Source organism: Thunnus albacares, chromosome 5 (genome assembly GCF_914725855.1).
Source record: "Thunnus albacares chromosome 5, fThuAlb1.1, whole genome shotgun sequence".
Taxonomy (NCBI): Eukaryota; Metazoa; Chordata; class Actinopteri; order Scombriformes; family Scombridae; genus Thunnus; species Thunnus albacares.
Genome location: NC_058110.1, coordinates 33,343,868 through 33,370,238, shown reverse-complemented (window position 1 = coordinate 33,370,238; position 26,371 = coordinate 33,343,868). Strand labels below are relative to the sequence as shown.

At 40.5% G+C, this 26,371-nt stretch overlaps 1 protein-coding gene across 1 annotated transcript in view; it reads left to right on the top strand.

Annotated features, from left to right (window-relative positions):
- Positions 1-26,371, top strand: part of cacna1fb (calcium channel, voltage-dependent, L type, alpha 1F subunit) — a 64,428-nt gene that overhangs the window by 23,097 nt on the left and 14,960 nt on the right. The window contains exons 5-32 of the mRNA XM_044350606.1: positions 361-500; positions 4,451-4,602; positions 4,687-4,839; positions 7,076-7,272; positions 7,362-7,465; positions 7,837-7,988; positions 9,126-9,200; positions 10,175-10,256; positions 10,654-10,680; positions 11,565-11,725; positions 11,804-12,029; positions 12,122-12,329; positions 12,428-12,548; positions 14,307-14,382; positions 14,573-14,627; positions 14,708-14,765; positions 15,514-15,616; positions 16,703-16,832; positions 18,071-18,130; positions 18,232-18,338; positions 18,508-18,595; positions 20,693-20,800; positions 21,906-21,958; positions 22,118-22,264; positions 23,066-23,267; positions 25,045-25,203; positions 25,303-25,413; positions 26,211-26,294. Of these exons, the coding sequence (XP_044206541.1) occupies positions 361-500; positions 4,451-4,602; positions 4,687-4,839; positions 7,076-7,272; positions 7,362-7,465; positions 7,837-7,988; positions 9,126-9,200; positions 10,175-10,256; positions 10,654-10,680; positions 11,565-11,725; positions 11,804-12,029; positions 12,122-12,329; positions 12,428-12,548; positions 14,307-14,382; positions 14,573-14,627; positions 14,708-14,765; positions 15,514-15,616; positions 16,703-16,832; positions 18,071-18,130; positions 18,232-18,338; positions 18,508-18,595; positions 20,693-20,800; positions 21,906-21,958; positions 22,118-22,264; positions 23,066-23,267; positions 25,045-25,203; positions 25,303-25,413; positions 26,211-26,294 (3,339 nt within the window). The remainder of the gene's footprint in view (positions 1-360; positions 501-4,450; positions 4,603-4,686; positions 4,840-7,075; positions 7,273-7,361; positions 7,466-7,836; positions 7,989-9,125; positions 9,201-10,174; positions 10,257-10,653; positions 10,681-11,564; positions 11,726-11,803; positions 12,030-12,121; positions 12,330-12,427; positions 12,549-14,306; positions 14,383-14,572; positions 14,628-14,707; positions 14,766-15,513; positions 15,617-16,702; positions 16,833-18,070; positions 18,131-18,231; positions 18,339-18,507; positions 18,596-20,692; positions 20,801-21,905; positions 21,959-22,117; positions 22,265-23,065; positions 23,268-25,044; positions 25,204-25,302; positions 25,414-26,210; positions 26,295-26,371) is intronic.

Below are 26,371 nucleotides of genomic sequence, written 5' to 3'. Positions count from 1 at the left end.
AACCAGAACCAGAGCAACCTGTCTGCCATCTGGACGGAAGTCTATGACACAGAGAAATAAGATATATCAGGCTTTGATAAACACACAATACTTGTTAGTAGATCAGTTCATTGCAAACATGAGATTTGTTGACAGGAAGAAAAATATAGAAAATCACCAGAATGATCCTTTAACCAGCTTAACAGACCTCTGCAGCTCTTTCAAGTCAAAACAAGTTTGATAAAAAAAGTTTTCATTCTGAAATTTGTGAGTAAAAGTGAAGGATTTTCACTTTTATCTTTCTTTTATCTTTATCACTGACAGGTCGTTGACATCTACACATTCAGTGTGTGATGCTGTTCTGTGTTCTGTCTGTTCCAGGAACAAGTGGAGTACGTGTTCCTCATCATCTTCACCGTGGAAACCTTCCTGAAGATCCTGGCTTACGGCCTGGTGATGCACCCCAGCTCCTACATCCGCAACGGCTGGAACTTGCTTGACTTCGTCATTGTCATCGTCGGGTAAGAAAGCACAAGAACCCACGAACGTGTCGGTTCTCTATTTAGGTGGTGATTCTGACTTTCTTTGGATGCTGGTTCTCTCTTCATATGTCAGTGTTCTGCATGATTGTTCACTTTGTAAATGTCGGTTCTCTAGATGCTGATTGTCTCTACATATATGTTCTCTTTTTAGATGTTGGTTCTCTTTAGATATACAGTAAGTTCTATCAGAGGATGTGGGTTCTGTCTGTAGACATTGGTTCTTTCAATATTTGTAAATGTTCTCTACCAAGATGTCAGTTCTGTCTTCAGATGGATGCTGGTTCTCTTGTAAATGTCGGTTCTCTAGATGCTGAGTCTCTCTGTACATGTAGGTTCTCCGTTAGATGTTGGTTCTCTTGATATTAGTTCAATCAGGAGATGTTGGTTCCCTGTTAAGACATTGGTTCTGGTTGTAGATCTTTATGATATTGGTTGTTCTCTTCTTTGGGCAGTGGCTCTCTCTTCAATGTTGTTCTTTCTTTAAACATTGGTTCTCTTGACATTAGTTCTATAAGTCTTCTGGTTCTCTGGTTCTCTGTTCTTGTCCTCTCTTTAGATCCTGGTTCTCTCTCTATACATCCTGGTTCTCTCTTTAGATCTTGGTTCTCTGGTTCTTTGTTCTTGTCCTCTGCTGCTCTCTGAGAGTGTGTGTGTGTGTGTGTGTGTTGAATGTGTGTTTACAGACGTGTTGCAGTAAATGCGAGCTGACTGCAGAAAGCGCAGCAGCCTCCTGTATGTGGCCGGTGGAGCGAAGCCTGCAGCGATGCCACAATTTCTCTGATTTTTGTGTTTTCTCGTTAAGTGTTTGTGACAGCCCAGTTTGATCTCTGTAACTAAACTCTAAATACACAAATACACATCCACCACTTCAGAACTTCAGCAGTCACGACAGAAAATGCGTCCTCAGCCGGAGTCATTAAATTAACCCTTTTTTTCTCAGGGGTGAGGTGGCTGCAGCTCAGCTTCTGAAGGAAGATCAGCTGGTTCTCCTCTGGTTTCTGGCTATTAGAAGTGTTCATGTTCCTCTTTCTGTACAAAGTCAGTCGTGTACAAACTACAAAGCTTTATACAGAACTACAACTAGACTGACTGACAGGACTGTAGCTGAGGATAGGGAGTGTTTGGCAGTGATGGAAGAAGTATTCAGATCCTTTACCACTTTACCACAAGCCACTGGAAACCCAAATCCACAATAGCCTTCAAACTATGTAATTTAAGGTCTTATGTACATAATAGTAAGCATCTAAAAAGTATTAGAGATTAGTTTCAATCCAAATTCAAAATATTGTCATTTAAGTTTTTGTAAACTTTCCTGATATTGGGTTTGAGTTGGGCTTTGTTATGCTTGGATGTTTGTTACAAAAATTATGCAATTAATTTTGCGAACCAATTTTTCTCCAGTTGAGTAGAAAGTACAGTATTTTCCTCTGAAATGTAGTGGAGTGGAAGTATAAAGTGGCATCAAATGGAAATACTCAAGTAAATTACCTCAGAATTGTACATGAGTACAGTACTTGAGTAAATGTACTTCTTTCCACCACTGATCTTATTCCTCTGTGCTGTAGACCTCCGTTGTTGTTCCAAAATCTATTAAAAACACATCAGTGAACCACACCGCTGCACTGGGTGACATGTTCCTTCATTATGAAGAGTTTGGTCACGTTAGTCTGTTTAGAAACGGCTCCAAAGACTAATTACAGCGATGAGGTTTTCAGACTCAGGAGAGTATTTCTGTGTAAGGCAGACGCCACTGAGCATGTGCAGGAACGTGGATCTGTTTATAGAGCTTCGCTAGGTTGTTGTGCTACATATCACAACCTCTTGATTTATAATGTAGCACAAAGTAGAACATTGTAAATATTTTTTGAGTAAATTTCTCTCTTTATGAACCCGGCTGCAGCTATGTGAGAGTTTTTTTGTCTCAACTAGTTTCAGTTTTTAGGAAAGCGATCAGAGAGACACCTGCTGAGGTCAACGTGAGTCCTGCAGGTCCTGAGCTTCGTCCTCCAAATTGTTTTGTGTCCTCGCTGCAGGACGGCGGCGTGACTGGATGTCCTCGGGGCGATGATGAAGCCTGTTGTCATGAGGACCTGAGGACGCTCTGTTCCACTTTACAGTCAGAGCTGATACACTGAGAGGCTGCCTTACAGCGACACTGAGGGATCCTTCCAGGGATTTAGGTTTTGACTTTGTGTTGGAGGTGTTATTTGTCTGCGTGGGGGTCACACTGCCCGGGAAGAAAGAATTTTTTGATTAATAGTTTTGCATATATTTTATCAGAGGCTAAGTGGAACGTAATAATTATAGCTCAACCAACACAGATACAGATATTTGAGAGTTTTAAAAAATCTGACAGTGATATATCAGCCAATATACATTTTTTTACACAACCCATAACATAAATAAACATCTTCTGTAAAGGTACCTTAAATTAGTTTTTTTTTTTTTAATACTGCAACAAATAAATGTCCAGGTAGGATCCATAGAATAGAGAAACATTTTTTGGCTGATTTATCGGTCGGGCTCTCGTACAAATCTCCTTCACATGTTCGCCACATCTTAAGCAGAGAAGTGATTTGAGTTATATTTGTGTCTCTGCTCTCTTTATGTTAGTCTGATCGCAGTTTACATGTCACTCTCATGTTTCTTTCCTTCTGTGTACTTACAAAAGCTTCACATTGCGCCCAAGTACAACAGCGAACCTTTAACTCCTTACTGTCCAAAAAGGTGTCTTAGATGTGCTGCGTCAGGTCTGTTCGCTGCTCCTGAGTCCAGGTTAAAGGTTAAAGGTTATAGATCTTTAGCTGTTCCCGCTCCTCAGCTTCAGTCTGCTGACACCGTCTCAGATTTGAAATCTTTCTTAAAACACATTTTTATAGACTCGCCTTTAGAGCTGCAGCAGTTAGTCGATTAATCAATTAGTCGATCAACAGAAAATTTGTTACCAACTATTTTGATAATGGATTAATTGTTTTGAATCATTTTTTAGGAAAAAAAATACAAAAATTCTCTTGTTCCAGCCTCTTAAATGTGACTATTTTCTGGTTTCTTTGGTCTTCTATGACAGTAAATTGAATATCTTTGAGTTGTGGGTGTTGGTTGAGAGAAACAAGACATTTCTGACTTATCTGTTTATACAAAACAGCTCTGTTGTGTAACTGCCAGATTTAATCTTTATTTTTAATAGTTTTAATTGTTTTACCTGATGGATGATTTTATTTAAGACTAAGTCTTCTATGCTTTTGTTTTTTATTTGTGTGATTGTCTTTTGCTGTCTCTCTGCACTGGAAGATAAATAAATAAACAAATAAAATAATTAGGGCTGCAACTAATGATTATTGTCATTATCAATACATCTAGCAATTATTTTCTTGATTAATTGATTAATCGTTTGGTTTATAAAATGTCAAAAAATGGTGAGAAATAATTGATGAATATCACTATTTCCAAGAGTCAAAGCTGACATCTTCAGATGTTTTGTTTTGTTGGACCAACAGTCCAAAACCCAAAGACATTCAGTTTCATATCATGTGTGATGAAGAAAAGCATGAAATCACCATATTTGAGAAGTTTGAAACTATACATTTTTGGAATTTCTGCTTAAAAATGGCTAAAACGATTAATCAATCATCAAACTGCCTTTTCTTATTGATCTGTCTCTGGCACAGACTGAGACTGATTATTCTCTACAGTGTTTAATCTCATGAACCCTTTACCTACAGGCTCCTTTAGGACAAAACACTCACAAACACAATATTTATTTCTACTGTTTCGCAGATGATATCCTGCTGTACATCACTCTTTGTCATCTTTCTTATGTCACGTGTTTACTCTGTTTTCAAGATCATTGTTCAGCTTTTCTCTCCGCTGAAACCTTCAAACTGTAACTCCCTCCTCTTCTTCTTCTGTTGTTATTTTTGTTTGTGCAGGTTGTTCAGTGTCGTCTTGGAGACGATGACTCATAAGTCTGGAGAACAGGCGACCACTCATCACATGCCGGGGAAACCTGGAGGTCTGGACGTCAAAGCTCTGAGAGCCTTCAGAGTCCTGAGACCCCTCCGACTGGTTTCTGGAGTTCCCAGTGAGTTTACTGGACTGTAGAGTGAGTGCCTGAGAGTCCTGTACGGCTGTTCACATCTTAACTTCTGTCTGTCTGTCTGCTCAGGTCTGCAGATCGTGTTGAACTCCATCATGAAGGCGATGGTTCCTCTGCTCCACATTGCTCTGCTGGTTCTCTTTGTCATCATCATTTACGCCATCATCGGTCTGGAGCTCTTCATAGGACGCATGCACAGGACCTGCTACTACATAGGAACAGGTATACACACACACACACACACACACACACACACACACACACATACTTTTAAAGGGTTCATATTATGCTGTTAGTGATTTTCTGTCAATTATATCCTGTTCTTATGTTTGATGTTAAACATGGTCAAAGTTCCAAAACTTCAACCTGCTCTGAACGCTTCTTTGTAGCATTTTTTTCTACTTTGCTGACAAGATGACATCAGCTCGTCACATGTCCATAAACACGCATCCGTTCTGTAATCTTTCTTGCTGAGGTTGTTCACGTTGTCCGCTCTCATATTCTGGACCTGGTTCAACTCCAACATGTATGGATGGATTTGAAAAGTTGACATTTGGAGTAAAGAAGGAGAAAAAGAAGTGAAATCCTGCTACTATAGTTTGTTTATGTAGTTTGTAAAAATTAATTTCGATAATCACCGTCAAACTGATCAACAGCCCAGAAAGAAGGACTGTCTGTTGTCCGGCTGTATCCACGTCGGCAAGTGCACAGGCTAGAAAGATCACAGCCATGAATCCGGCTGTCTCGGACACTATCTTGTGGGATCCTGTGTTGCATCTGCAGCCGTCCTCCTGCTCGACCCCCAACACTCAGACTACCTGGTCAGATGTGGTTGTAGGAGGCCAACAAAAAGGGAAAACACCAGTTTTGGTCACCACCACCGCTCGACCTTTCCAAATGTTTTGCTGCGCTACCTAATAAGGCCCCTGTTCACTCGGCATATGTCCCTGTGGCTGCCACTCACAATGACCCCGGCTTGGGCCAGATTCGTACAGGAGCTACTTTGCCTACTGCCTGCAGACCAAAGATCCCTTCTTCCTTCTCTCTGCTGGGTTTTCTGCTGATGCTGTGGCGCATATTTGCTATTCCAGCAATTCCTGCTGTTGCTACAGCCGCTGAACACCAACCACATCAACCGGCCAGTGGGTCCCAAAGAAAGTCCAGTGGAGCAGCTGGCACACTGGTGGTGCTTGTGATTGGATCATCCATGGTCCATGTTAAGGATATAAACAGCTCTGCTGCACAGTTGCTGAAAGAACATTACTCTGCTTCTCCTGTCGTTGTGCTTGTGGGCACCAATGAACATCATCAGCAATCAGAGAACCTGAAGGAGGATTTCATCTGTCTTGTGGATACTCTGCTTGATTCAGGTAAGCAGCTAATAATTTCAGCCATCTAAGACAACTCCATATGTGGATTAAAGGCTACTGTAGGAGCAGCGATATCCTCCTTTGTGGTCACATTTTCAACTTTTCTAAACCAGAATGGACTCTTTAAACCTGATCGTCTGCATCCTAACCAAATAGGACCCCGTCTGTTATCCATGAACTTCGAACTAGCATTGCAAGGCCCCCACCTCATGACATACTGTGAGCCTACAATTTCTCAAGCCACTCAACCAACACACCAACTATCAACAGAGACTAAGAAACTCCCCGGAGAGACTCACCGACAACTCCGAGAGCTGCCATGAAGCACTTGTACAGGGGCCAACTCATTCTCTTGATCATATCCTGAATGTTTGGTCCAGCCGGCTTCACTCTTTTCATCCAGTTGATTCTGTGGGGGTGAAACAGTCTCCGGGACGACAATGTCGATAAACGCTGTAAATCCATTTGTAGTCGTTACACATCTGGGATCACTCTCATCCATCATGGTCCCACTCTGCAGAATAAGTTTTTCTCTTACTTTACTGTCTTTCCTGACAGTTCTGTTGCCTTCCTGCCTCCATTCTTTGTTTTTCTTCTTTCAGTTGTTTTATCTCCTCTCTGTTAACTTCAGCTCAAATGAATACGCTTGGCCATCAAAGTGAAATGACTCACAACAGTCCACGGGATAACCGCTGTGAAACTCAGCCTCATACAAGCTGGCATGTGCAGATGAATATGTGGGTGATCAGGTTAGCCGGCAAGCTGCCCCGGATCAGACTCATATACAAACTTTTGAAGCAGTTCATGTAAAAATCATACCCAATGATCGTCATTTTGTGCAATAACCGTCTTTTTGTGAATCCCCCAAACCTCTATAATGGAGCTAGAGAGAACAAAATTAGCATGACACATAGAGCCACAATGCCCACATTTATGGGAAATACATCAGGTTGAAATAAACCGGAATTTTCCTTTTAAGTTGCTAAACTGTCCTTGATAACCACGTTCCTGCGATGTGTGAACTGTCTACCCTGTCATGGTCTCATAAGGTTATGTATATGGTTTCATATTTCTGATATTCTCTGCAGATAACTATGTGGAGGATGACCCGGTGCCGTGTGCGTTCGCCGGTCATGGCCGTCAGTGTACCGTTAACGGCTCAGAGTGCCGCGGGCGTTGGGAAGGTCCCAACGGAGGAATCACCAACTTCGACAACTTCTTCTTCGCCATGCTGACGGTGTTCCAGTGCATCACCATGGAGGGCTGGACCGACGTTCTCTACTGGGTAACACAGTCAACTGCTTATTATTATCAGAGCCTTGAACGCAACAGAGACTCAGATCTGTTTCTCACTCTGTGTTTCTGTCTGTGCAGATGAATGACGCTATAGGATTCGAGCTACCTTGGGTTTATTTCGTCAGTTTGGTGATTTTCGGCTCGTTCTTCGTTCTCAACCTGGTTCTGGGAGTCCTCAGCGGGTTCGTCTCTCCTTAAAAACAGAACAGACATTATTCTATCTACAGATTAGTAGTATATGTAGTATGTAAGTATGTTCGCAGTGCTTGTTCCACTGGTCTGTTGAGACTTAAGGTGTTGGTTTGAGATTCAGATTTGATTTATGTGTTGTTTGAATGTTGTTTGAATGTTGATTAAACATTGAACATTGTTTGAGCGTTGTTTAAAAGTTGCCTAATATTTTTGAAACATTTTTTGAACGTAGCATGATGCCTGTTTCAGCGTTGTGCGAATGATTTTTTAAGGTTTGACTGTTGTTTGAACGTTTTTGGAACATTGTTTGAATATTTTTATATTGTTTAAATGTTTGTTGAACGTTGTTTGACCGCTGCAGAGAGTTCAGTAAGGAGAGGGAGAAGGCGAAGGCTCGGGGAGATTTCCAGAAGCTGCGGGAGAAGCAGCAGATGGAGGAAGATCTGTGTGGATACATGGACTGGATCACTCAGGCTGAGGACATGGACGAACTGGACGAGGACGGAAACCCACGTAAGACTGAGACTCTCTGTGTGTGTGTGTGTGTGTGTGTGTGTGTGTGTGTGTGTGTGTGTGTGTGTTTGTGTTACTGAAGGTTTGACTGGTTTATGTGTGAGTTTATGCTGATATGTTGCTTCAGTTTGATATTTTAAATGAGAGCTAAATGAGTCATTTATGCACAGCTAATTAAAAAATATCAAGTCAATTCATATCAATTAATGAAGCCAGTTAAAGCTAATTTGTCAATTGATGAAATCAATGAGGCAGAAAGTAATCAGAGAAATGATGAAGCACCATGCACTCACTGTAAAATCATTACTTACATAACAAATAACAAACAGACATTGTGTGTATATACAATGTTAGGGCACAAGTAGATCACAACTAGGAGAACGCTAAGAAGAAAAGGCTTTTAAACGACAAAGAGAACTGACAGAATCTGGTCTATAACAGAGGTGGACGTTCAGCAGGACAAAGCAAAAAGAGAAAGTTAACAGCCTCCCCGTGGGGGGGAACTGGAGAGTTGAAGGTGAGGCAAAAATAGAAGAGTCAAACATCCTTCTTGGAGTCATAACTCAGTCAAATCTGAACACACAAGCATGAAATGTAGTTAACTTGTTAACTTCGGTTCGGGAGCAGAACCACACCTCAACCACACCTCTAATCATCTGCCAAGCCTACTTATACCGGGTCAACCCTTCCTACCCTGTCTGTCTCAACCCACCCTCCCTTTCCCTTCATCCCTGCATCCTCCTACCTCATCCCTGCATCCCTTCATCCCTTCATCCCTTCATCCCCTCATCCCCTCATCCCTTCCTATTCAATCCGATGCATACCTCTCACACGTCTCACTCTAGGTGCTGTCTGGGGGGCCGTTGATCAGCTTGGGCAGGAAATATGCCTGAGACGGAACATTTGACTTTTGATTGATGATGATTTTCTGGAAATTCTTTTAAAATCTGAAGATCATTTGGATGAAACCTGTTGTTGAACTTAAAGAGGTCTAGTTCTAGCCTGGATTGTTCCTCATTCTTACATCGCTGTGGGCAAAAGTGTCGAATAAATGTAAATGTGGTTCTGTGCTTCTGATTGAAATGATAACTGTTCTCTCGCTGTGTTTTCCTTCTTCTGCATGTGTGTCTCCCTCAGGTCCGTCTCTGGGTGATCTGTCAGATAAGAAGAGAGGGAAGTTTGGATGGTTCAGTCACTCCAACGAAACACACGGTGAAACAAACACACACGTTTCACACTCACATCGAGCCTCATATAGGAACATTTTCTTCTCCTAAATTTCTCTCAGATTCAACAGACATGTAACAAACTTGATGCGTGAGGTTCTGTTGACACCGCTCTGCTAGTTACGCATCACAAAGTCTTAACTTTGTAATAAACTTCTTTGAGAAATTTACAATGTCTGGGTCAGAGAGAATCATGACTACGCACATGTGCAGCGGCCTCTTCCTGACACGGAAATACTCTCCGGAGACTGAAAACAGGATCTCTGTTATTAGTCTTAACAACAGAGGTCTACGGAAACACACAATATACTTGTTAGTAGATCAGTTCATTGTTGGTTTGGATCCAAACATGAGGTTTGTTGACAATAAGAAAAATATAGAAAATCAGCCTTATTCTTTCACACACACACACACACACACACACACACACACACACACACACACACACACACACAGTCTAAATGTAGAAAGACTGTCCCTGTAAAATATCTGGGTCTCTGTCTGTCCTCCAGTTTATCCGACCCTGTTTCTCATCAGTGTGTGTGTGTGTGTGTGGTATGACTTAAGTCACTTTCAGGGACACACACCAGACTTAAGACCAGTTGATTTAGGATGGCTTGTGTAATTGGGGACAAAAGCTGTGCCCCGAATTGGTAAAATGCAGATTTTTGGGTCAGTGGTTACGGTTAGAGTTAGGTTAAGTCTGCAGGAAATGAATGTAAGTCTATGTAAATAGCCCAAAAGTGACTTAAGTAAACCTCTGTGTGTGTGTGTGTGTGTGTGTGTGAAGTTTAGATCAGAAACATTTTACTCACATTAACAGAGTAAGTTAAATATTAAAAAAAAAAGAATAAATAACTAATTTACTCACAAAAACAAAGATGGAAATTCATTTTATTGCAATATGTGAAAATAAAGAAAGACGATAAAATAATAACCGTCTGTCTGCGTGTCTCTCAGCGAGTCTTCCTGCGAGTGAAACGGCGTCTGAGAACACCGAGAACATCGACGAGGAACACACCAACTGCTGCCAGGCCTGCTGGTAACACACACACACACGTTAAATGCTTTATTTGAATCCACCAATCACAGTCAAGCCTTCAGGTCATGTGACCACAGTTTCACCAGCTGCCAGTCTTAACCAAACCCAGAAGTCAAGTTGTTCTATGGAGCTTTCAACCATGTCTCACAGTTTTCATCAGTTTGTGATCAGTTTTGTCAGTGAACCCGCTGATGAAAACCATGAGATTTGGTCAAAAGAAAAAGCTAGGGGAAAAGGTAGTAAGTGCATCTTGAGTTTCGATTCTTTAACGTCAAACTCACAATCATCTAAACGTTTTATTTCTTTGTTTAAAACTCCACTTTATCTCAGATTATCATTAAAATGATCTTCATATGTGAACAGCCTTTCCTCTAACTTCAGTGTGTTTTTGTTTCAGCGCTCGAATGATGAAGATCAGCTGCTGGTGAGTTCAATGTCTGTCAGACATTCAAGACAGCAGCGTCACTTTTTACCCAACAGACGCTTCACTTATCAGAGTCAACTAGAAATATAACACGACAGAAACTAAATCACATTTCAAAACTGTATGACGCAATTCAACACATCGATCCTCCAACACTGACTAATACAGAAGATGTTTGGGAACAGAACGGAAGACGTTTAAGGGAACATATTCTGATTTTTGTGATTTTCTGTTCTTTATATCCTGTTCTAATGTCAGATGTTAAACATGGTAAAAGTTTCAAAACTTGAGGTGAACATATGTAGAAATGCTGCCTGCAAGTCAAAAGTCAGGGCTTCAACCTTCTCTGACCTCTTCGTTTGCCATGGTTTTTTTTACCTTGCTGTTGAGCTGACATCAGCTCGTCGTGCATGCCTATAAACAGCCGTCTGTCTGTAGCTTTGGTTGCTAAGGCTGTTGCTAAGGTTCTTTCATGTGTTGTTTGTCCACTTATCATATTTCATATTGGATTTTGTCTTGAACATGTTCGGATGTATTTGAGAAGTTTCTATTTCGAGTAAAGAACGAGAAAAAGTAGTGAAATCCTGCTACTGTAGTTTATTTCATGGTTTGTTGATGTAGCCTCCTGAGTGACAGGAAGTCGGCTGTGACACAACTTCCTGAAACTGACCAATCAGAGCAGAGTGGGCTCATCGGGCCTTAAAGAGACAGGAGATAAAAAGATCTGTTTCAGATTTTCAATGCTATAGCTTTGACTTCACTATTAGCTAATGTATTAGCTTCCTCATTAGGTGGAAGGCTGTCTGACGTCCTGTTATAATGAAACTACGCTACTGTACAATAAAGCTGTGTGAGTTTGAATTGGAGTTTCTGTCTCTCTGCAGTCGGACGTTGCGGCGGTGGAACCGAGTGTGTCGCAGGAACTGTCGCACCGCCGTCAAATCGGTGACGTTCTATTGGCTCGTTCTGCTGCTCGTCTTCCTCAACACCTCCCTCAGCGCCTCCGAGCACTACAACCAACCTAACTGGCTGACGCAAGTCCAAGGTACAAATACACGCCGTCACTGTCCTCCTTCCTCACACGTTGAACTAAAACTAAAACAATAACCCTCTCTGTGTGCAGACATAGCCAACAAGGTGCTGCTGTCTCTGTTCACCGTGGAGATGTTGCTGAAGATGTACAGTCTGGGTCTGGCTCATTACTTCGTGGCGTTCTTTAACCGTTTCGACTGCTTCGTGGTGTGTGGCGGCATCATGGAGACCATCCTGGTGGAGCTGGAGATCATGCCTCCTCTGGGGATCTCGGTGCTGCGCTGCGTCCGTCTGCTGCGCATCTTCAAGGTCACACGGTGAGACACACGCGCGCACACACCCGAGCAGGTCACTGAGGTCATAACTGAGTCATCAACACCTCTTCTGATGTCACTGTCTGTCTGCTCAGCCATTGGACGGCGCTGTCCAACCTGGTGGCGTCCCTGCTGAACTCCATGAAGTCCATCGCCTCCCTGCTGCTGCTCCTCTTCCTCTTCCTCATCATCTTCGCTCTGCTCGGCATGCAGCTGTTCGGCGGAAAGTTCAACTTCGACGAGACGCAGACCAAACGCAGCACCTTCGACGCTTTCCCGCAGGCGCTGCTCACCTGCTTCCAGGTAAACCACATGACCACACAGCTGATCGGTAACCGGTGATGTCACGGCGTGCAGCGACCGTGTCGCTAACGAACACCTTGTTGACTGTGTGTGTCTAGATCCTGACAGGTGAGGACTGGAACGTGGTGATGTATGACGGCATCATGGCGTACGGCGGCCCTGTGTTTCCAGGGATGATCGTCTGCGTTTACTTCGTCATCCTTTTCATCTGCGGCAACTGTATCCTTCACCTGCAGGCTTCATTCATCTAACTTCATTAAACCATCAATTATAGAGCTGCAACCATTTATCGCCAGCTATTTTGATAATTGATCGATAGTTTTGAGTCATTTTTTTAAGAAAAAAAAGTCCAAATTCTCTGATTTCAGCTTCTTAAATGTGAATATTTTCTGGTTTCTTTAGTCTCTATGACAGTAAATCGAATATCGAAGACATTTGAGGACGTCATCTTTGGTGTCTTTCACCATTTTCTGACATTTTATGGATCAAAGAACTAAGTGATTAATTGAGAAAATAATCAACGTATATTATCAGTATATATTTTTATAACTACAGTCTGATCTGTGTGTGTAATATGTTGGTTGTGGTTCGTAGTGATGAACCTACAGAGAATTATCAGAGACTCTGCAGCTCCTCTCGGCTTTACAGAGCTTTATAGTGAGTTTCAGCTCATTGTTTATCTGTCCGGCTGCAACTTTTACTGTTCTGGTTCACTCTCAAGGCTCTCATGGCATCGTTTTGGGCCGCAGCAGGCAGCTGTTTTCAGAGAAAAAGCTCTAAACTGTTCACTACCTGCTCAGCATCAAACGGCAAACAGACACAGTTAGCTGTAGACTAGCTGGTCACTCGAATAAAATGCTGGCAGTTTACGTTTCTGCAAACCACAGAAACATTGAATATGTAGGTTTCAACACGTGTAATACGTAGCATATTAACATTTCTAAACATGTGACGTAGTTCACATGAGATCTATATGAGCTGATCTTTCCTATTACGAGGAGGGGGGGGGGGCTGGTGGATGGTTAGTAAGTTTCTTGGCGGCAAGTTTGAAGTCAGCACGGTTCAAGACCACCTCGAAACCAATGCCCACTTTCATTTGACAAAAGTGGGTGTTTTTAGTGAGACATTGGCTGTTTTTATTTTATTTTTTATTTTTATTTTAACCCAAACCATGATCTCTCCCTAACCCTAACCAGACCTTAACCACAGCGTTGTCACACCATAAAACTTCATTATTCAACAGGTAGAAATGTTAATATGCTACGTTTGTAGAAATGTTGATATGATACGTATTACACGTGTTGAAATGTAGATATTCAATGTTTCTGAGGTTTGCAGGAATGTTCAATGCCAACGTTTTGTTTGGCAACTGGCAGTTTGGCAGCTAAAGAGCCAGATATTTCCCTCAGGAGTTGGTGGAGAACAAAAACAGTTAAAAGAGAGTGAATATTAGACTCACATTCACCAGGTGGACAGAAACACGACTCCAAATGAATGATAATGTTGCTCCATAACTGCTGGATGTGGAAATAAGCAACTGTTTGCTAACATGTTAGCCACAACTGCTCTATAAACTGATGATATGACAGAAGTCATGTTTAGAAACTATTCTGCTAAAATCAAGTGGACAAAAAAAATAATTTCAACCAAACTGAAACTACAAAGGATCAAGAATAGAACCCTGAGGAACCCCACGATTAATTATTGACATTATTAATGTGATGATCATGTTGTAACTGCTGGATGTGGAAATAAGCAGCTGTTTGCTAACAAGTTCAACATGTCAACTTAAAAGATGTTACTGCTGAAAAGTAGTTGACAAAAACATCAGTTGTTGCAGGTTTGAGTTAAATGTTTTTTTGCGCAGTGATTAGGTCATTAATAGAGGTGCATTCAGGTGCTGCAGGAAAACTCATCTATCTGTGAGAAAACGTCTTGTACAGAGTCGAATGTTACGTGTTCTTAGCGTGTTCTTAGATATCCTGCTAAATGTCTTCTTGGCCATCGCTGTGGACAACCTGGCCGGAGGAGACGGAGACGACAACAAGAAAGAGTGAGTGATGGAGGGATGAAGAGGTGGAGGTGGGAAATCATTTTAATTAAACAAGAAGAAGGAGGAGTGAATGGTGGAAGGAAAAACGGGAGAAGAAATAAAACTTAAGAAAATGAGGGATGATGGAGTGAAAGAAGAAGGAGGAGAGAGCAGTTTGTTTACTTTTCAATCTTTTCTGTTGTTCCTGCAGTAAGAAGGAGGAGGGAGCGGAGGAGGGGGAGGCGACCGGAGAGGAAGAAGTGAAGGTGAAAAAGGAGACTTTGATCTTTAGTCTTTATCATTTAAAATGCGAGTCTGTCAGTTTAACCGTCGTTTGTTTCTGCAGGTCAACATTGACGAAGACACCGAGTATGAGGAAGAGGAGATCGCTGAGGGAGACGAAGGTCAGTCCCTCAAAGTCCTGAAACATTTCTGACACGACCAACAACATCAGGGTCAAATCTCCTGTTCTGTTCCTGGAGCTCTGGAGAAAATATCATCCAAAAAGAGTCCAGATCAAAGCCATAAAGACTAAAATCCAAATAAACACACACACAGTCGGACAAAATAATGACTTCTGTATTATTCATGTATATCTTCAACATGGAGAGAGAACAAAGCACACACTGAGCCTGTTATGGAATTTTCCATCTTTAGGGGTTACGTTGGGTCAAACCTGGTCCTTAAGGTCACAGAGTAAACAACATCAAGTCTCTCAGAGAGAGACGCTGCCTCTCCTTGGATATGCAGCTGTCTGGGATGTTTTGGGGAAACAGGAGCCTCTCTGATAAAGGGTAAATCAGTATCGCCATGGTTACCAAGGTCAGAGAGGGCCTTCCTAGACAGCACAGATAAGTGACTGCGTAGATCCTGTTGACACAATCAGACATTCAAACCAGAATGTGGTATTCCAGAGAGGATATTCTACATATGAGAAAAATTGGTGAATCTCACAAATTTCACTATAATCACTCGTTGTTGCCTGTTGCTTGAGGCTCAGTGTGTTTGCAGCTGAAGTGGCTTCAATCATAAAAAGTTATACTTTAGTTCTGAAGTGACTCACAACTAAACTTTATTTCAGTTTTTTCTCCTGTCAGAAAAGAAGATGATTGTGTGTTTTGAGTGTGATAACGTCTCCTCTACTGCTCTCAGACGGAGGAGACGAGTTAAAGATGGCCGATCTCGCTCCTCCTAAAGAGAAGATTCTTCCCATCCCAGAAGGCAGTGCGTTCTTCTGCCTCAGCAAGACAAACCCGTAAGTCTGTCCACACCCCGGATGTGTTAAAAAAGCTGGATGTTGTCGGGATACAGAGCAGAGGTGGAAAGTTCACAGATGACTGACATCTGTACTTAAGTACAGTTTTGAGCTACTTGTACTTTACTTGAGTATTTCCATGTGATGCTACTTTCTACATTTCAGAGGGAAATATTGTACTTTCTACTCCACTACATTTATTTGACAGCTTTAGTTACTTTTCAGATGAAGATTTGACATAATGGATAACATAACAAGCTTTTAAAATACAACACATTGTTAAAGATGAAACCAGTGGTTTCCAACCTTTTTGGCTTTTGACGTCTTACAAAAAGCAGTGTGTAGTCGGGGTCACATTTCACATGTCTATGAGTTGTTAATAGCTCCACCAAATAGTGATTTTTCCCTCTAAACTTCTCACATGCTTTCATTTACATAAATGTTCAAATGATCCAATATTTCAGCAAAAATCAAAGATTAGAGAAACTAATCTAAACTAATTTGTTTTTTCTTCTTTCCTCTCCCATTAATCATCTCACGACCCCTCAGATTTATCTGCTGGCCCTTTGGAGGGGCCCGACCCCTAGGTTGGGAACCACTGGACTAAACTAGCTAACTGTATATAAAGTAGTGTAAACTAGCTCCACCTCCAGCAGCTACAACAGTAACATGCTGCTCTAACACTGATGCTTCACTATTAATAATCTAATGATGTCATATATAATAATATATCAGTCAGAGGGACCAAACCACTACTTTTACTGCAATACTTTAACTACATCAAGCTCATAATACTTGTGTACTTTTACTGCAATACTTTAACTACATCAAGCTCATAATACTTATGTACTTTTACTGCAATACTTTAACTACATCAAGCTCATAATACTACACATGTACTTTTACTGTAGTGGGACTTTTACTTGTAATGGAGTATTTTTATATTTATGTATTGGTACTTTTACTGCAGTAAAGGATCTTCTAGCTGATGGAAAATGCTTTTGTTGACAGTTTCAGGTGTTTGTTTTTAGAAACCATGTTTACACCTAAACACCTCTAACGGTTGTTCTCTCTCTCTGTCTCCAGTATCCGTGTGGGCTGTCACACTCTGATCCACCACCACATCTTCACCAACCTCATTCTCGTCTTCATCATCCTCAGCAGCTGCTCATTGGCCGCTGAGGATCCGATCAGAGCCCACTCCTTCAGGAACAACGTGAGTCCGGAAACATTCAAACCAGCAAGCAGATACGTGTGGCTGCGTGTATGAAACATGTACAGATGTTGGATGCTGTCGGAGCAACGTGTAGCTGCAGTCTGCTAACACGCTAGTGATGTAATCAGATGACATCACTGCAGTTAGATTTAAAGTCACTTGACAAAGCAACTAGCATCGTAGCTACGGCTAATGATGGAAACAGGAGGTCCAAACCGTGACGTCAGAGGTTTCAAACTCAGAGCCAATCGGAGCCGAGCGGGCGCTCAGCGAGGTCTCCTGATCGCTCTGTCGCTGATGATGTCGTCGACACACCTCTGTGGTTTGAGCTGGGGGGGGCGGGGCTTCAGCAGATTACACGGCATAAGTGGGTCAGTGACTAACCGGGTTAAAGAGGGAAACACATGGAGGGAGAGAAAATCACCAGTTTACTGTCTGATTCTGAAAACTGACTATACACACACACACACACACACACACACACACACACACACACACACACACACACACACACACACAGTGCAGCAGCTGTCTTCATGCAAGACGTAGCAATTAGCAGCAGCTGGAGGAAGAAATGACTTCCAACATACAATCAACACACACATATATACTGTATGTACACACACACACACACACACACACACACACACACACACACACAGATGTTAACTCTATATTATCCACCTCTGTTCTGGATAAAAATCTGCATTTTCACTAAAAACAAAGATTTACAAAGATGATTTTTCTCAATTTTCATCTACAACTTAAAGGGCAGGTTCACATTTTTTCCAGTGTGTGTTAAGGTGTCCATAGTAACAGTGAAAGAGGTTTTCCTCGCTGTAATCATTCCTCCTGTTCATACTGGATATTAAAAGATCCTTCAAATGTGCTTTCAGTGTAAGTGATGGAGGATAAAATCCACAGTGTGTCCACACTTGGGACTTGACTTACATCCTAATAGCAAAGACTTGAGACTTACTTGTAAAACAAATATTTGCAATATAAATACTGAACTAGATCCCAGAGACAAAAGGAGGTGATGCTCATCCTTCCAACACTTTGATCTGGAGACACGTCTTTCAACATGTACTGTACTGGTTTCCATGATGTCATTCCTGCCCCTCAGAGGATGAAAACTTGTGTCATGCTGAAGTTAAACTGCCCATGAAAATGTAGATGTAGTCATAATTCTGGGACTGAGTGTATCTGTTTAACTGATTGTCTTTGTCTGTGAGCAGATTCTGGGTTATGCAGATTACGCCTTCACCTCCATCTTCACCGTGGAGATCCTGTTGAAGGTAAAAAATCACCTCCAGTTCGGATGAAATAAGTTAGATAGAATGAGTTGTTTTTTCTTCTTCTTTGTATTTGATGCTACCTTCATGTCTCTCTGTATCAGATGACCGTCCATGGAGCGTTCCTCCATCAGGGCTCCTTCTGCAGAAACTGGTTTAACTTGTTGGATCTGCTGGTCGTCAGCGTCTCACTGGTCTCCTTCTTCCTGCAGTCAGTATCGAGATCCCATTGATTTTCCTTTTTATGATCAGATCGATAAGTGGACGAATATGATGAAACGTTTTTAGGAATGTGAAACAGATGTGTGTTTGTGCTGCCCTCTGCTGGGAGAAGATCACAGCTACAGCTCTTCATTTAAACACTGTGTGTGTCTCTGCAGCTCCAGCGCGATCTCCGTAGTGAAGATCCTCCGAGTCCTCAGGGTGCTCAGACCTCTGAGAGCCATCAACAGAGCCAAAGGACTCAAGGTAACAACACGTTGATGTGTCCCTCACATGTAGCAGAGCTCAGAGCTGGACCAGGACCTGGATCAGACCAGACAAGACAAAGATAGAAGGCCAAAATAATACTCGTACACGTGAGCTAGATAATATACATAGAACAAATAAACACACACTGATACTCACTGTATGACATTAACACAAAACAATGAACGCATGCTACTTATTAAAAAACAGCTCATAGAAAGACTGCATGCTCTTAATTTGAAATGCGGAAATGACGTCGTCAGCAGGCGATCACGTGCTGTCAGAAAATGGCCGAGTGATACGTGTGGATTTTCGTTCGGACCGGTGGAAAATTAGTTTCAAAACTCTGTGTGTGTAAAAAGCAAATCCACACACGTAGAACTGAGATCCACTAATGTTTTTACGATTCACAAATAAAAACTGAGTTCACAAATGCTTCACATTTATTTGTGAATTAATTTAAAGGTATAATATGTAATTATTCCACATTAAAATGTCTAAAAACAACTATGTTATATATTTTGTTTATACCAAATGTTTCCAATAATTTTCAAACTCAGAGAAATCTGTAATTTAATCAAAGTAACGGACCGTTTCATTCGGTCGCCTGTCGATGACGTCATACCTCCTCTACCAAAGAGTAAACACGCACCAGATACATACGGCGGCGCTGTGTTTGTCCGCTACAATGGCGTCTACCAAAGAGTAACTTACACACATACAAGATAATACATCGACGTTGTCGTTGTTCCACAGAAACTGTTATAAATTGACTTTTATTCAGTTTTAAGTCACATTTTCATGATAAATTTAGGTGGTTTTTAACTATATCTTTTAGCCGGAAGAAGGATTTTAGTCATTGGACGTCTGGATCTTAAGTTATCAGAGAAATAAACTGGACAAACGTTAGCAGCAGCTCAGCTAACAGCCCCTCCAGGAAGTCCGGTGGTCACCAAACATCGTCAGAGAAATATTGATTTTTTAGGTGAAACAGCTTTAATTAATATTTTTAACGATTTTAATCTCCGGTTCCGTTTGTTCTGGAGAGGAGGAGACCTCCGCAGGTAAAAACATCCTGAATGATGAACACTGGAGTAATCCTATCCCGGTGAAGCTGGTTATTTAACGAGGAAGACAACAACTCCCATGATCCCTTGCTACTTCACACCGTCATCACACTCCGTCTTTTGTTATTGTTTTGATTGAGACCCCTAGCGGCTCAAATTACATATTGTGCGTTTAATGTATTCACAGATATTTTTTTTATTTGTGGAATTTGTTTGTGTATTTGCAAATCTGTTTTTATATTTGCAAAGTTTACATTTACACACAGATTGTTGATCTGTTCACACAAATCATTATGAAACCAATTTATCTCCATATATTTGGCTCTGAAGTCGGAGGGAGGAGGTCGCGGTGGATGGGAGATCCAGATTCACATCCTGAGTCCTGCGTGTTTTTAGGTCTAAGTCTGGTTCAGGGACCATGACCTTTCTCTGACCTTAACTAAGTGCTGCCAGAGTCTGAATACAAACGTAAAATGTTTAATATTGATGTAGTTTTTACTGATGGATATTGTGCTACAAGATCATACAGTCCCATGTATTCTGGTGGGGAAAGAAACATTTAGATATGTTCAGTATCAACATTTTTGTAACTTGCCAAATATGTTAATTAACAACATTTTCTCATCATGTTGTGAGGAAACGTGACTCAACCAGCGTTATGTTTCTACCAAACATATTTATTTAGTGTAATTTAGTCGTATATGAAGGTAATTTCTAGGAGACGGGGTTGGTTATAAATATGATTCGACATTCAGTTCTGTTAGTTGGTGAAGACGGATTCTGTATCTCTGAAGGAAAAAGTGTTTCACCAGATTAAAGGACGACCTGCTGGGCTCAGCGGTGTGTTGGTAAAGCTGACAGTGTGAAGAGTTTTACAAGATGTGGACTCAGTGTTGAACATGTTCAGGACTGAAGGAATGTGTTGATACGTCACTCACACTCCTGTAAACACTGGATTTAGTCTCTGTGTTTCTGTGTATGTGTGTGTGTGTGTGTGTGTGTGTGTGTGTGTGTGTGTGTGTGTGTGCAGCATGTGGTCCAGTGTGTGTTTGTGGCCATCAGGACCATCGGAAACATCATGATCGTCACAACTCTGCTGCAGTTCATGTTCGCCTGCATCGGAGTCCAGCTGTTCAAGGTGAGACGGTAACATATTGCGTCCCACCTACATACTACATACTAATTAAACACTACATACTAACTGCATACAGTATTTATTACATACTAGTGATGTGCAGAGAGTCCAGTATTTGTATTTGTTGAGGCAGCAAAATCATTTGTATTTGAATAAAAGTGGAAAGAGGCTTAAAAATCCTGTTTTTGCTTTTATTATGCTTTTAATTTTAGTAAATTAAAGTGTTACAATAAGTTTTTATGAATAAACTACCTTGCGAAGTAGGTCCCCAAACTGGGTCTCGAACTGGAGTCTCCCAGATGATAGACGACTGTACTGACTTTGCAGACAGACCTCTAACTAACTTTTTAAAAAATATTTATATGAAACAAATATTCGTAAAAAAAACCCCACTATTTGTGCTTTGCCGAATAATGTATTTGTATTCGGGCACACTCCTTTTACATACAGGAGATTTGTGATTTGTAGTAACAGGAAATGATGCAGTTTGTGCACCAATTAAATGGTGACTTTGGAATTAGATGGATTAGATGATTAGATCATCACAAAGAGAAACAAAATGTTTTTATAATAACTATTTATTAAACTATTTATTTAATTCCAGATTCCCTCTATAGATTTTTTTAATACCGTATATAAAACTACTAATGGTACATTTTCCAGCTGTGAGCAGTGCTTCCATTTCCTTCATGCATTGCTTTAAGATAAGATAAGATACTTACATACTTACAAACAAGTAAACAAAAAACAAAACACACAATAAGACCAATGAATCTGATAAAACCACTACAGTTTACACTCACCGAGCACTTTATTAGGAACACCTGAGCAGTCCAGTACAACAGCTCTGTCATAAATTCTACTTTTATGAAGATTTTACATTTTTAGTTTTTGTTGACATTGTCAGAAAGGTGATTTTTCTACTTTATGTTTATTATTGAGGTTGTAGTGGGTGCTGGTGGTGCATTATATTGAAAACTGTTCCTAATATTTAGTCCAACTTATTACAATATATTGATTTAACAGACTTATCTGTATTTATGGAATATTTTAACTGATTTCAAGAGATGCATGTTTCACTGTCGGACATGTTTTTTTTGTGTTTCAGGGTAAATTTTATCGCTGCACTGACGAAGCCAAACACACTCCTGAACAGTGCAAGTAAGTTTTTACTTCTTCAACTGTGAATCCAACTTCTGTGTTAAAGGTTTCTGCTGACCTTTAGACATGGGATATGTTGACAATAAGAAAAATATAGAAAATCACCAGACATTTCCTTTAAATACTGACACATGACATCCTGTATGTGTGTGTGTTCAGAGGGACCTTTGTGGTGTATAAAGACGGAGACGTGAACCAACCAATGGTGAGAGAGAGACTCTGGCAGAACAGCGACTTCAACTTTGATAACGTGTTGATGGGGATGATGGCGCTCTTCACCGTGTCCACCTTCGAAGGCTGGCCGGCGTGAGTATCTGAGAGTGTGTATATGTGTGTGTGTGTGTGTGTGTGTGTGTTTAGTGGTGGAAGAAGTATTCAGATGTAGATGCAGCTTGATTTATGCATGTGACAAGTTTAGAGGGAAAAATCACTATTTGGTGATTTGGCTATTTGGTTTCCGTAGCTTTGGTTGCTAAGGTTGTCCACTCATGTATTTTTAGATCAGATTTCATCTTGAATATGTACAGATGTATTTGAGAAGTTGATATTTAGAGTGAAGAACAAGAAAAAGTAGTGAAATCCTACTACCATAGTTTGCTTCATGGCTTGTCGATGTAGCCTCCGGAATGGCTGGAAGTCAATCATGACACAGCTTCCTGAAGCTGACCAATCAGAACAGAGTGGAGCTCATCGGGAGGCGGGGCCTTAAAGAGACAGGAGCTAAAACGGCCTGTTTCAGACAGAGGCTGAACTGAGGGGCTGCATGAAGGACCAGTAGAAGATAAATAAGGAGTTTTTAACTGGAAATCATGCAAAGATATTCCAGTAGAGCCCCAGAAAATGAATATATAGACCTGGAAATGTGCTAAATATGGCCTCTTTAAATAACAGAGGCCCGAGGATTGAGCCCTGAGGAACTCCACACTTCATTTTTTTCTGCTCAGATACACAGTAAGATAAGAAAATCTCTACAACTGTCTACCTCGCTCATAGAGAAGTGAGACACGCAGACTGTGAAAGACGAGTCACACCGCTGACAAGAAACAAACAAACAAACAAACAAACAGAGCAGGTTGATAACTGCATATTTAACCCCTCCCTCTCCAGTCTGCTGTATAAGGCCATCGACGCTAACGGGGAGAACTCTGGTCCCATCTACAACTACCGAGTGGAGATCTCCATCTTCTTCATCGTCTACATCATCATCATCGCCTTCTTCATGATGAACATCTTTGTGGGTTTTGTCATCATCACCTTCAGAGAGCAGGGAGAGCAAGAGTACAAGAACTGTGAGCTGGACAAGAACCAGGTAAACTCACCTGTCCACCTGTCTGTGGTACATTCAGTTTTGGTTACTTTTATCTTTATTATGGATGTTTCATATCACATGTAGAACTAATACATCCTCAACGCCTTTAAACTTGTTAATGAATTACATCAACAGTCACTGAGTCATCCAAACAAAAGCACACAGAACATGAACTAGTTCCTGTGTTTCCTCGTCCTGATCGAGCTCAGTCACTGTGTAGCCCTTAAAATCATTGCAGAATGAATAATGAAAATATGAACTAACTGGATGAATCTTCTTACTGTGGAAGCCCATAACAAGATTATAAAAAAATATGGGATGAAGAGTCACAATTTGGATTCAACTCATAATTTTAACTTTTATCTTATTATTTTTACTTTTTGTCTCATAATATTTACATTTGTCTCACAGTTTTGACTTTTTATCTCATAAGTTTGACTTATCACAATTTTGAATTTTACCTCATAATTTTGAATTTTACCTCATAATTTTGACTTTTATCTCATAATTTTGACTTAATAAATCAAAATGAATATTTTTTTAATCATCATGACAAAGTTTTTAAAAAGTTTCTTCATTTTGCTGGCGTAAAGTGACTTCCATATATTACTGACCTATAAGGTCAAAGCAAATGCAGGTGTAAAACAAGGTGCACGGTGACTTAAATATCCACGTTTCAGGGGTTTGTAAAGCGTTTCTAGAAATGTATATTTTCAGTTTCCCTTTAACTAGACAAGTATCAAATTATAAATCCACATATATTGAATCAAACTTGTTAATGAATTACATGAACAGTCACTGAGTCATCCAAACAAAAGCACACAGAAGTGTTTCCTCATCCTGATTGAGCTCAGTCACTGAGGAGTTCTTAAAATCGTTGTAGGATGAATAATGAAAATATGAACTAACTGGATGAATCTTCTTACTACTGAAGCCCATTACAAAGATTACAAAGAAATATGGGATAAAGAGTCACAAGTTGGACTCAACTCATAATTTTAACTTTTATCTCATTTTTTGTATTTTTTTTCTTAATATTTACATTTTGTCTCATAATTGTGACTTTTATTTCATAATTTAGATTTCTAATCTCATAGTATTGAATTTCTATCTCATAATTTAGACTTTTTCTACAATAATATTGTCTTTCTACCGCATAATTTAGATGACTTTTTATCCCATCATTTTGACTTAATAAATCAAAATTTTGACATACCATGAACATTTTTTTAATCATCATGAAAAAGTTTTTAAGCTCATGGGAAATTTAAGTTTTTCTCTTTTACTGGCAGAAATGGACTTCCATATATTACTGACCTATAAGGTGGCAAAGGCAGGTGTGAAGGTGTTAATTTGTCTTGTAGCAAATTTCACAAGATGCACAATGACTTAAAAATCCAACTTACAGGAGTTTGCAAAGTGTTTCTAGAAATGTACATTTTTAGTTTCCCTTTAACTAGTCAAGTATCAAATTTCAATCCACTTTTGTGAAAGAACTGTCAAATTATTACATCGCCAGTGGATGGTGATGTATTCCCCAGCTTTCAATCAGAAAGGAGATTCACATATATTGAATCATGTGAATCTGTATTCAACGATATACTGTATCATGATGAGTGCACATAGATAAATGTGTTTATAGAATAAAAGAATCAAAATAGACAAACAATAAAAAAAACTTTGCTTCTTCCAGCAAAAACAAAACAAAATCTCACCGTGGAAACATTACCTCTCAGAATCTAGTTGTGAATATTTTGTCTTTCTGTCTCCTCTGCAGCGTCAGTGTGTAGAATACGCTCTGAAGGCTCAACCGCTGAAACTTTACATCCCAAAGAATCCGGTTCAGTATAAGTTCTGGTCCATCATCAACTCGACCGGCTTCGAGTACGTCATGTTCGTCCTCATCCTGCTCAACACCGTCACGCTGGCTATTCAGGTTAATCTCTCTCTCCAACCTGTCACTCAAACTCTGACTCGTACTGACTGACATGAATCCCTGTGTGTGACGCGTGTGTGTGTGTTTCCTGTCCTGCAGCACTACGAGCAGTCGAAAGACTTCAGCTACGTCATGGACATCCTCAACATGGTGTTCACTGGACTCTTCACTGTGGAGATGGTGCTGAAGCTGCTCGCTCTCCGACTCAGAGTGAGAACACCAAACACACCTACAAAAAAAATACAAATAACTGGTGATATTCAATCTGTGTCTTCATGTTCAAACCAACAGTGAACTGATCTACCAACAAGTATTGTGATTTATCTTCTTCCTCACTGTGTCCAAAAACGATGAAAAACACATCAGTGAGCCACACAGTTGCGCTTTGATGACATGTTTCTTCATCACCATGAACACACGCTGTAGTTTCATTTGACTCAATCCAACACACACACTGTCCTGCAGCCAGAAATACTCACTAGAGCATCAAATGTGGATTCATCCGCCACTGAAAATAGTCCTGAACAAATGCTATATTTCCTCCTGTTTTCCTGAGACTTTTAAAATATGAAACTATATTTATGAGGAGTTTTTTTATGATCTTCAGTAGGAACCAATGAGTTTGGAGCTGAGAGACATAGATAGAGAAGGGAAGAAGGAAAGTACTGAGAGTCTAGAGGACTAACACATTGTTGGTTTGAGTCTGTACATTTTGGGGCTATAAATATCTCAGATGTGCCGATCACAGATATAAATCTGTAGTTCCAAAAATATAGAACAAGATGATTCCAGACAGAATAACAAAAGAAATAATATAATCCATTAATATGATCTTTTTTTTGATATTACTGAGGCTCAGAATATCTTATCAACATGTTTTTTTTTATATTTTAGAGCACTGACACTCTCCTCTGTCTGTTCAGATACTGATATTTGACCTGTGAGGAAACCCAGTGGACAGTCTGAATGAGTGTTTAACACCTTTCTGTCTCGTTTTTTTTTTCCAGCATTATTTCATAGACGCCTGGAACTCGTTCGATGCTCTGATCGTGGTCGGCAGCGTGGTCGACATCGTGGTCACTGAGTTCAGTGTGAGTAAAAACACTATAAATACTGTTCATGTTGTCTTCTTTAGTATCATTATGTTTTATTCAGCCGCTGGTCTTTT